The 12,850-nt window shown below is 32.6% G+C and overlaps 1 protein-coding gene across 1 annotated transcript in view; it reads left to right on the top strand.

Annotated features, from left to right (window-relative positions):
* Positions 1-12,850, top strand: part of AGPS (alkylglycerone phosphate synthase) — a 125,490-nt gene that overhangs the window by 15,950 nt on the left and 96,690 nt on the right. Inside the window, exons 2-3 of the mRNA XM_079132209.1 lie at positions 7,506-7,595; positions 11,479-11,569. Coding sequence (XP_078988335.1) covers positions 7,506-7,595; positions 11,479-11,569 — 181 coding nt within the window. The remainder of the gene's footprint in view (positions 1-7,505; positions 7,596-11,478; positions 11,570-12,850) is intronic.

The raw sequence follows: 12,850 nt of genomic DNA on the forward strand, positions 1-12,850 counted from the left end.
CCAAAAAGTTTGAAAACTTTTGTGTAATTGGGTCCTGAATCATTCTTTCTTTCTTTTTCTTGTTCCTCTTCCTCCTGTCCTTTTCCTCTTCCTCCTCCTCCTTTTTAGAAGGGGCTACTGCTGCTTACTATTATTATTATTGTTGTTGTTATTTAAAAAAACACTTTCTGTGTTAATAATATTGTGTACATCAAGCAGGTATGGATTTCAGTGTCTTGGCTTTGTTAGGGACTTACTGGAATTGATGATCAAACCCCGAAGTGCAGCTAAGAACGAACTCAGGCTTAGTTTCTATGGTAAAATGACATTCATATTTTCTGTGTGTTCAGTTTTATAGTGTTCATTTTTGTAATTCCTGCAGAAATACAAAGCTGAACCAGAAATGGTCTTTGGTCATTTAACAGAGTAGTCCGTATAATAAACTTGTAATCTAGTTCTTTTTCCAATTATTAGTAAGCAGGGAGGGAGCAATGAAAGTAAACTGTCATTTCCAGTTGGTTTTAGAGAAAATCTGGTATTGTTCAAATCACCATATTGATGATGTTAGTGGACAGTGAGGGGAACAAAACCATGAAATTTAAAGTATAGTCCAGGGAACACCCATGGTCAAGGAAGGTATACCTCCTCCTGCCTTTTCTTTTGCTAAGACAGCTCTGTGATTTGGGTTGGATCATGTTCCTTGTTATGTAGAGCAACACATGAAGTCAGAGAATAGGATAGATGTACCTTTCCAGGCCTTCAGAATGGTAGGTGCCAAGCTTGTGTATGAACATGTGTACCTACCCTGGCCCAAGATATTTGTCATGTATATTACTATAGCTTACATGATTAATAGTCTGTGTTTACATTTGCACAGATATTATTTAAACCATAATAAATTTGTAATTGGTAGAATTTGGGATAATATGTAATAAAAGTTTGGGGATAAGGGAAGAAATGAGTGTTGACTACCGGATTATTCTGCCATTGTGCAAGGCTGACCTTGTTTTACTCGCTCCAGTCTTCCCTACTTTGAGCCTTTTCCTTGTCCCTCTGTCTATAGGATGTAGAAATACCTGTACAATCATTTTTCTTTCATTCATTTATTTTTAGCAAATATAATAGGAGTTGGACCTTTGATCATGATTTTTGGCTCTTCAAGTTTTAAAAAGTTTCTTTAGAGTGCCAGTTTCTTGAACTATAAACAGTTAACTGTGGGGAGTAAAAGATATATCTGATTGATTGAATGTTCGAATATGACTCAATCATAATGGAATTTTTTCATTAAAAAATAAGATTGATTGATAAGGCCAATGATGGGTTTTATAATAAACCCTCATGAAATTCTCGCACAGAGATTAAAGAATTGTTTTCCTTGCAACAGAGACCCTGTTTCAAGATTCAAGGATTGGGCAGCATGTTTGCCTCAGGTTCAGGGAGCACTTATACTTTAGAGTTCATGGTGTTGGTCTATGTGAGGTCCTTCTTTTTTCTATTTTCTTGTCTCTGATTCCTAATCCTATCTGTTCCTCTCATGGGCACCCATGGATGTTCTTCTATATAGGTTTTGTAAAATATACAGTGTTATTTAGTGTGTATATTTTAAATTTGCTTAAATGCTATTATGCTATGGATCTTGTTTCTCCTTTGTATTCACCACTGTTTAAAAAAATCTCTTTGTTTCTGTATGTGTATCTGTCTACTTCACTGCTCCCAATTGCTGCATATTTCACTGAATGCATTTTCCACTTCACATCTCTTCCTCTGGTGATGCCTCCAACTACTTTTATAATGTTCCAAGGAGTGTGTCAGACATGGTGCCTTATAAGAAACTGTGTATGAACTTCTCTATAGTATATATCAAGGATTTGTGTTGCTGGGCCATAGACTTGACCTTACCTCTGAAAACTTCGTCGTGATTGCTCTGTGAAGTGGCTTACCAGTGGCACTTGTAGGTTCCTCTTTTTTCTATTCTAGTTAACAACTTTCTGTATTCTTAAATCTCATATTTAAGGCACTTTATACTAGCACACTGGAAAAAATTAGAAAGTTGATTAATGACTCGGTACATCAAAGGACTAAATTTTTTATTATGGCAACTACAGCTGAAAATCTTACAGTGAGGGTGCTGGGGATGTGGTTCAGTGGTAGGGCACTTGCCTAGTATGTGCAAGGCCCTGGGTTTGATCCCCAGTACTGTAAAACAGAAGAACAATGAACAACAAAAAACTTAAACATGGGGATAATGAGGGAAGTTCGAAGGTGTTGACTTTGAAAGCATGGCATGATAATGTGCAGGTTTTGTAAAGAAGAGACCCACTGTCCCAGAGGGCATGAATATGTCATACCCATCTAGAATTTGGGCAGTCTGACATGTGTTAACTTTCCTCACCAGTGATCAAAGTTAATTAGCAAACCAGTAGATTAATTCATGATGAAAAATAGAATTGTGCCTTGTGACCCTTTCACTTGTCCTGTTGCCCTCTATAGGAAATAAAAGTATAATTAGATGGTGGTAGGTTGGTAAATTTCATTAGGCAAGAAGAAAAATTGTACGATTCAGATATTTGATTGTATTGCACATCAAAGCCTGGTATCATTAGCGTATTTTCTATGTCAGATGTAGCAATTTTGGAACTATGAGATGTTGCACTGTTAATTAAAAAAAAATATATATATTTATTAATAAAGGACTTTTTAAAAAGTATACATAAATTATTGTAAACTAGCTTAAAATTTAGCTATTTGAAAAGGATTGAGGTGGTACAAATTGTAAGTAGTTTTAAGGTTTTCAGAAATACTTGCATAGGACAGGAATAATTCAGTTATTTAGATTAACTTACCTATAAGAAAAGATTGAGTCAGTACATACTGTAAATAGTTTTAAAGATTTCTTACTGAGTTTTTAGAAATAATTTTGGAGGACATTTATGCTAGATATAAATATGATTTTAAATTTATTTTAGAGCATCTATATTTGAAATTAAATTTTAGAATAAAAAATATTGCAAAGGCTCCCCCATCCTACTGGGCTTTCATACTGGGAATTTAGCTGAATTTTTTTCTTTTTTTAAATAAGCCTGTAGGAAAAGTATTTCATTTATAGGATTTTCCTTTTTGGTAGCATATCTTTTGAAGGGTGTATCTGTTTTATTGCTCAAGTCTTGGTATCTCATCACTTTTATTTTTTGCTTCACTTTCAGAATTTCTTGTAGGTAATCCTAGCCTTAAGGTAATTAAGCATACAACCAGATAAAGGATTTTTTAAAACTTTGGCATATTGTATTACCTCTGGGATTGATTTGAATATAACTGATAAGGAAGTGGTTCAGTTACAAATTTGGCATTTACTTAATGTTTCTACTTTTCAAAAATTCTGAGAATATGATATTTTTCTCATTTTTTAAAACTGGAAAGTTTAGGCTAAAATTTAGTTTTCATCTAAACTGAGTAGCAGAGTATCTTTTATTAGAATTTTGATTGTTGAAATTTTATCAGGGAAACTTAAGAAAAGTTGTTAACTGAACTTTGTATTACTGTTAACTCAGAATGAAAATATGCTAAATCATTTTTTCCATATCCTTATTATGAAGTGGAAAAAATATCATAGTAAAATAGCAATGGTAGAAATCATCATTTATATCCAGATACTTAGAATTTATTACTTGTAGAGGAATAGTAGTCTGATTAATCTGTATGTAAACCAAGGCTTAATCTTCCATTTTAGGACTAAAGGAAGGAACTCTATGGTATTAGTAATAACAAGGCTAAATCAAATATTTTGCTTACAGATTATACAAATAACAACCCTGGGAAATATAGAAGGCTTGATATGTTCACCATGTATATTGTGGGAGAATACTGCCACCTTGTGTATACATGATGCTATTTTATAAGTCTAAATTTCGTTTGGTTACACTGACTGAAACTGCATTTGCACCATGTGTACTGTGAATAGATATGTAAATGTGTAAAACATTTATTTTTTTATGAAGTAAAATCAAACCTTAAATTTTTTTTTTTTTTCAGTAGGGTGAACCTTGAATTCTGAAGCTATTAAATTTGATGTGGTTAGCTCTAAGGATTGGAATGCCTGAGCGATCTTGGTGGTTAGTTGACCTCTGGGGTTAGTTGAGATTTGCATCATTCTTTTTGAGTCTTAAAGAAAATGGGGGGATTATTTTATCATTCTTCATTTGAGTGCTTCAGTGCTTGCTTGCAGTGCTCTGGGATTATTATTCTGAATGACAATTCATTTTACTATAGCGAGGTATAGAGCATCCAACTTAGTAATACAACTATATTCCTTTATTTTTGAATGTTTTCCTTCAGGTCAAGTGCAGAAGAGTAACTGCAATAATAACATATAATAGTACTTTGAAAATATTGATGTAGTAAAAAGAGGGTTCCTTGACATTATTTTATTTACCTGAGCACATGACTTAGTGAGCTTCAAATATTAGCTCTCATGAGACTGGGAGTCAGACTTGAGATATTCACAGCTATCTTAACCCTGCGATTCTTCCTGGGTAGTTCATTTATCTGAAACCTGGGTGGTTTCTAAGGGTCTTTTTAGCTTTTGAATTCTGTGAAATGTAAAACTTACCCTAATTTTTTAAATGTTGTAATGCCTTTTGGTGTACTCACTATACTCTTGCCACATAGGAAGTTATTTTAAAATTTAGTGTAATCACGTATTTGTGTTTAACTAACCTAGTATGGATTAGTAATTTGAAGGGAATACATCAACATAAAGATTTAAAATAAGAAGCATAGGAAATTTACCCACTTTTATCTAATACATGGGGTTCTTGAAGATACTGGAAAATTAGTTTTAGGGTAAATTGTATTTTAATTATATACTGTTTATGCAACATAACACTGTGTTGGCACAAATATGTTCCAAATGCTTACTTCTGGAAAAGATTCCTAAAGTTGATATAGATAGAGTAAGCTCTTTATCATGAATGTGTTAACTTTCTATTACTGTAACAAATTTCTAAGATATGTCTCTTAATGAGAGAAAAAGTTTATTTTGGCTTATAATTTTGGAGGTTTCAGTCCATGACCATTTGGGCCTGTGGTAAGATAGCATATCCTGGTGGGAAGTGGGGTAGAGCAAACTTTTTACTTCATGTCTAAGATACGGAAAAAAAAGAGAGGAAGAAAGGAAGAGATAGATCAGGGTCCCACAGTCCCCTTCAAGAGCATGCCTCCAGTGATCTAACAGCTCCTGCTAAGTGCCATCCCTAAAGGCCCTACCACCTCCCAATGGCACCGTGCTTAAGGACCTAGTCTGTAACACATGGGCCTTGGGGTAGACATTCCATCTAAACTATAACCATGAGTAAGAATTTTCTGATTGGGAGGAAAGAGAAGAAGGTACATTAGTCCACATTTGAAAACTGGGAAATTTTTTAGGGTATTACCCAATTTGAAATTTAAAACCAAAGCCTCTTCAGTATGTTGGTATCTTTGTTTTGGAGGATATAGCAACATATCTTCCCTGCTCACCTTGATTCATTTCCTCATGAAGTGCTAAGGGTAAACCCATGTGACTGTGTTTAACTTTTTACTTTGGGGTCATCTGGGAATAAGATTTTTTTTAATTCTAGGGATAATCTTAAGGAAAATGATCCTCATTGCTAAACTGTGTAAATATGCCGAGTTCAGCATCTGTACTGAAATGATTTCCTAGTACCTGGTGGTTGTAATAACAAAGCAAAATTACTGCTTTGATAGTTTTGTATTTATTTTGTGTAATGTCAGACTATTTTGTTGAACACCAAATTCATGATATTTTGTGGAATACAGAATTCATGATAAATGTTTAAATTCACTAATTAATAAAATTCACTCATATACAAATCTATGTACCTATTAGAAAATATTAAAAATTAATTTATTGAAATGCACATTGTCCTAATATACATTATTATGGAAATATAATTAAAATATTTGGTAAGTTGTACTTCATGAACATGAAGGAAATTTAATCATGGAAAAAACAAAGTGAAAGATAACTTGTTTTTAGAAAGTATAATCTTAAGAATGAATGTGTCAGTAATGACGTTAATCATGAGGTTTTTCTGTAGGGAATTCCCCTAAGCTTTTTTCCAAAACTTCATTTTACAGTGAAGTGGGAATGTTGTGGGATTAGAAGAAAATATTGGGCATTAGTTCATAATTCCCTCACTGTGAATCTGGTCTCTGTATTGATATTCTTGAGGTATTTTGAATAATTTGTATAGAAACTTTTTTTATCGATAACTAATTTTAAAGAGAACATTCTAGTTTCTCTCGGTTTTATCTATAGAGAGATTTTATGCATGTAGGAATTTTAGTAATGTATTGAATAACCTGTATCTGGTTCAGTTGTATTATGTTCATGTTCCACTTGTTTGCAACTTTGAACTAGAGCAAGAATTATGATTGTAATAAAAAAATTGCTTGTCATTTGTTATTTTCCTCTCCCCTGAGAATTATGGAAAATTAGGAGAACATTTCTAATGAGCACATCTTTATTTCAAATTATTATTTTTTTAAAAGACAGGATATCTAGCTGGGAATAAGTCTGACTGTGCCACTGTATTTGATTGTTTTGAGGTTTTATTGAAGTAAATTGCTTTCTGGATAAAGAACAGTTTTCTTCAAATTATTTTCATCATGAAAACACTTAAATTTGTAGTAAATTTAAAGTAAGAAGATTTGCCAACAATATATTTTGATAAGATAACACTAGGGCATCATGGTAAAATGTAACAAAAACTGGCATCATATTTCAGTGTGTTGCCTACTGTGTTCTACACAGTCTTAGATCTGTCTGTTCTTTGTGCTGTGTAAAATTGAGTGATTGCATTATTGATTTTAATGAAAATGATTTTTAAAACTGAAATATTGGTATATTAGAAATTAAAAACAGCATGTTTTGGAATACTGAACACTGAAATAGTCATTAATTGTTAGGATATATAGGTCAAAGTAGAGAGTGCTAGTTACTTAGAAGTTGATGGATTTAGAAAGTTTATGAGTTCAGTATTGAGATTTTTAATTTGTTATTAAAAGTATCTATTACTAATGAACAACTCATAAATTGGTCTTTTTCATGATAGCACAAGATTAATTGTGATTTTTTTTTCTAATATAAGTGAAGCTTTTGTTTCCTGTTCAAGCGAATTCTTAGTTTTAATTGCTGAATATTTTTTGAGACATTGTGTAATTTAATAACATATACAAAATGAAACATTCTGAGTGCATCTTTAACCTTTTGTATCTTTTTCTTTCTTCTTTTGATTGCATTGAATTCATTGAGTGTAGCCCTCTAGAAAGCCTGTGCTGCTCATTAGAATGAATCTATAGTTAGAAATATTAATATGTAGACATTTTAATATGTGATCATTTTAAACTAATACAATACTGGTGGAATAAAGTCTTTTAAATGATTGTGAAAGTTAATGGTCAGTAATATGCTGTTCAGTTTTGAAATGTTCAGCATAGGTCTTAATAGATTTTCTTCTTTGTATTAGGCAAGAAGTTATGAAATGGAATGGATGGGGATATAATGATTCCAAGTTCTTCTTCAATAAGAAGGGTGAAGCTGAGTTGACTGGGAAAAGGTAATCCTGGTTTGTTTATTCCCTTTATTCCTCCTTCTTTCTACAAAAATTTTAAGCACACATAAAAATAGAAAAGATAGTATAATGATCCTGCCTCCCTTTAAAAATTATGACCATTTTGCCATAATTCCTTTTTTCCTGTAATGTTTTTAATTCTGATATTATGACATGTCTAAATACTTATATATGTATCCTTTAAAAAATAAGGACCTAATATTATAGGTTACACTTCCAAAATAACATTTTATAATATTTAATTATTCAGTTCATATTCACATTTCCCTAAATTATCTCCCAAATCCCTTTATAAGTAGTTTATCTGTCTCAGAATCCAAACAAGGTCTATCACTACCCCACCACCCAATGCTCATGCCATTGATTTATTGAAAGTAACTTCATATTCAGTAATTCAGATCTCTGAGGGTTATTATGAAAGGTAGCAAATTTAGGTCTGTGCAAATATAAATGGTATTTTAAAAATGAGTTTCTGAGATATATTGGGGAGAAGTGATGAAGAAAGGTCATTTTTTGTGACAGCTTTTACATTTCTGAATTATTTTGGTAACATGTTGATAGAATTATTAAGGATATTTATCTAGTCATATCTCAGAATTTTGAAGTATATTTGTATTATTAACTTTGTTTTAGAGGTAGACAGAATTATGAAATGAGTTTTTAGTTGGTTTTAAACAACACTGCCCCTACCAAAACTGTTCTGGTTTGTTGTTGAATTTTTTTGTAACTTTTGAAAGTACAGTGAGTATAAATATGTACTACGTGAATGCTGACTCTAAAAAAAAAATTAAAAATTGGAACTAAGTGAAAAAAAATTGGGATCAGATGTACTATTAAATTGTCAGTAAGGAAATACATTTTATATTTTTGAAGAAGTTATTTCTTTCCCTTTCTTTGGCAAATGGGTCCATTTTTTGACTTCTGCATATTTTGTACCTGAAGTAAAACATCAGGAGTAGTAAGTAGAAACTAATTCTCATGAAGGTATGAAGAAGTACATTTGTATTTGCTTTTTAATAGGAAAAATACACATCTGTGTTCTCATTCATATTCTTAAATACAACTGGGCAGCATGCAGATTGAGAGGCTTAGTTGAGAAATTATGTAATTCAAGTAGAAGGAAGGGATTTCTTGTTAATGTAAATTAACCAGTATTCTAAATCTTGAGTCTTTTATGTTTTAAATAGAATAATGTCTAATACAGTAGAAACCTACCTAGGTAGAGTTTGACTTTTCAAAGTCTTTTGGAGAAAAAAATAAATTTTCTAAACTTAGAAAATCAACTTTATCTTCTTTTAGACACCTCCTCATTTTTCTCTCTGTTTGGACCTTGAAGATACCTATTGTATGGGAGAGGACATGTAATCACTTGTGTTGTAGCACAATGCCATTGAAAGCATAAGACACCTGCAGCCTTCTATAGAGTAATGGAGTGGTTTATGTTAGAAATGTATGTGTGTATGTGAAATGATTAGTCACAGAAAACATCACAGGTAACTACCTTAGTGAATCCCATGAGTTTAGCCTCTGGTTCTTATTATAGGTGTTCTGGCACTTGAGTTGTCATTTTTCCCAGAAGAGATTAGGCTGTGGGGACCTTACACATGCACCACACTCATGAGAGAGATTTTAAAAATTAGAACCTAATGTATTTATTGATGGTTAGATTCTTCTTATACTTGTTTCTGCTCTTCCTTATGTTAAAGTATCTAGAGAACAAACCTTGCAATTCAGTCATTGTTAGAAGAGCATAATTTGAAAGCAAAGGGGATTTCAGTGACTCTGATAAGAGGTTTTTTGTCCAGGCAGTAACAGAACCAGGGAATTTATCTGTTGGTTTTATGCACTGGAAGATTGTCACTACTGCCAGTCTTAACAGAAAGGATTCTTTAAAGACATCACTTCTTTTGCATCATTACTTACTGAGTCAGAGTCCATGGGGGAGAGGAAGAATAAGGGTGCATCTAACTGTAAGAGCTTGGAAGGAGACCAGGAAAGTGAATATCTAGTATATGCATGTCAGTGGAAGGTAGCTTTTGCCTCCCTCCAAGACTTATGAAAAGGGTAATTCTCCAAGCATAGAAATGGAATTTAGACATTCAGATTAAATATATAACACGTAACAGTACTAAAATTAAGTAAATAATATTCAGTTCCTATTTTGGTACTTCAAGGAACATCATTTCCTTTTTACAGACAGGATACTAAACTGAATTGAATTCAGGCATAACTTTCTCTTTAGTCAAGTCTAGTTTCCTGGGGATAATGGGTGAATTGTTAGATTTCTCTGGTATCAGAAAATGTTGCGAACTTCCTTTTTTTTTCTTTCCTTCCTTTTTGTGGTGCTGGGAATTGAAAGGTGGTACACCACCTTTTTGTGGTGCATGCTTAGGCAAGTGTTCTATCACCCAGTTTGTTCTCTTAACTGGAATAGTAACTACTGGAATCTCTTTTTTCTTTTTTTTTTTTTCTCCATTTAAAATACATAGAACAAAAGTAACAATAGGAGGGCATAAACTACCATCTTGAAAAAAATTAATTTGACTTTACCTCATACCACATACACAGGTCATTTCCAGATAGAGTGTAGATCTAAATGTATAAGCTAAAACTGTAAAACTGCTAGGAGAATATATAGAATTCTTTCTGAGAGTTTGAGGTAGGTGAAAAGCAGAGAACAAAGAATATTAACTAACAAAGGGAAAAAAAATAGAATTTTTTTATCAAAAGACCCCAGTAAGAGAGTGAAAAGGTAAATCATAGAGTATGATTAAATGTTTAATACATATATTATTATGGTAATATATGATGTCTTAATATGGTAGCAGTTCTGGTATATCAATAAGCAAATAATAATAACCCAAAAGAAAAATGACCTAAAAACTTGAACTGGCATACAAAACAAAGAATATCCAAAATGGGATACCAATAGAATGAGAGTTTTAAGTATAGAATTTGTGTTTTGTTATTTATTATAATTTCAGTTTCTGTGCTGAAATTTCTATTACTTACTGGGAGCATATTTTCTTTTTGGTTCTTTAGCCAAGTTATTATAACTGCTTTAAAATCTTTGTGTGCTATTTCCAGTATCTTGGGTCATCTTTGGGTCAGTTGTCATTGTTCTTCTTTCTCTTGATGATGAATCACATTTTCTTGTTTGTTCATGTTTAATAATTCTGGAATGAATCTTGGATGTTGTGATTGATATGTCATAGAAACTCAGGATTCTTCTGGACTCTGTTATATTCCTCTGAAGAGACTTATTTTTTTTTCTCCTAAATCAAGCAATTAACTTGGCTGATCTCAAACTCGGAATTCTCTCTCTCTGAAGTGATAAACAGCTGTGTTGTCTTTTCAGTTCAGCTTATCTGGGGTGTTTATAAAACTCTCATACATATTCTATCCATGTATAGTTCAGGGTCAGCCCGATGTTTGGACAGAGCTGAAATACAGGTCCCTCTCTGACTTCCGTGATTTCCTTGTATGCTTTCCAGATGCTGTGTTCACTACAAACACTCTCTTCTGTTTTTTTAGGCTGTTTTTTTGGCATTCTTCTTACCTCTTGTGGTACCAGCTGTAGCTTTCCCCAGAGTCAAAACTGTTTAAAAAACAAAACTGGATATTTACATAGTGCTTTTTCCTTCTTCCAAATGTAGCATATCTTGGTCCCCTGTTTTTGACTACTTTTGTTCCATCTATATTGCTTTCAGATAGCTAGGTTTTATTTTGTTTTTGTTGAGAGAGTTGATGGTTATATGTAGCAGTGTTAGTTTGATGGAGCTGTTTGACTATTACTAGAGGCAAAATCTAAACTTCAAATTTAAATGAAGATACCTTACTCTAAAATTTTATCTTCTTTGTATTTCAGGTACCCTCTTAGTGGCTTGACTTTACCAGCTCTTAAGGAATGGATCCAAAATACCCTTGGAGTAAATCTGGAACATAAAACTACCTCTAAAGTAAGCAAATAAGAATCATTACTAACATGCTTAACTGTTTTTTTATCCCAAATTAATTAGATTTACCTTTGTAATTTGTTATGTTTGCTTTAATACAGTTATTTCATGTTTATTATGAAGTCCATTAATTATATTGGTCTTGTCAGGTTTTGTAGAAGGATTTTTTTTTTCTTACAGTTCTAGATTCTAATTTCAGAATTTAAGAGTTATTTAGCAAAATTTTTTTCCTCTTTGAGTTTTGATTATTTTAATTTAAGAAGTGGGAGTCATGACTGTCATACCTCTCACAGAGTAGAGGTGAAGTGTAAATTAATTAATGCTGGGAGCATTTTGTTAGAGAAATGAAAGTTGCTGTTATTTTTATTTTTAATTTTAAAAAATTTATTTCTTTTTTTGGTATAGGGATTGAACCCAGGCACCTCACCACTGAGCCACATCCCCAGCCTTTTTTGTGTTTTCATTTTGAGACAGGGTCTCTCTAAGTTGCTTGGGGTCTTGCTAAGTTCTGAGGCTGTGCTGGCTTTGAATTTGTGATCCTCCTGCCTCTGCCTTCTGAGCTGGGATTACAGGCATGTGCTTCCATGCCCAGCTAAGTTGCTATTGTTTTTAGATAACAAAACAATAGGTAGTAATCTATGATAAATGTAGAATAAAATAAAAATGTAATGTTACATTTAATAGTAAACAGAATATTTGAAAAATTACAAAAACTAAAAATTTAATTAAGATCTGAAAGAGAATTTTAGTTTGTTCATATAGTTTTACTTTTCTGAAAGATTAAAAAACTTTAAACTGGCTGGGCATATAATCTTAGCTACTTGGAAAGCTGAGGCAGGAGGATGGCAAGTTTGAGGCTAGCCTGGGCAATCTGTTGAGACCCTGTTTTAAAAAAAATGCTAGCATGTGCTTCAGTGATTAAGTGCTGCCATTGCATGCAGCAGCTCCAGGGTTCAATCCACAGTACCACAAAGAAAAAAAAAAACAAAACCAAAAACTGTATACACAGGAAACCAGTGAGATATTTAGCATTTCTTTATATTGTTATTGTTATTTGTTATTTTGCTACACCAGAAGTATTCTGCATGTCTCTCCCAACTGGATATGAATTCCCTAAATATAGGCTCTGTGTCATTCATGATATTCTCCACTGTAACCAACAAGTTGTTAATTATTGGTAGTCAGTGGGTACTTGTTAGATTTATTTATTAATCCAATTGTTTTATTCTAGCAATTTAATGAGACTGCTGAACAAGCCATACAACATGGCACATGCTAATCCCA

This window comes from Sciurus vulgaris (assembly GCF_902686455.1).
Source record: "Sciurus vulgaris genome assembly, chromosome: 3".
Classification (NCBI taxonomy): Eukaryota; Metazoa; Chordata; class Mammalia; order Rodentia; family Sciuridae; genus Sciurus; species Sciurus vulgaris.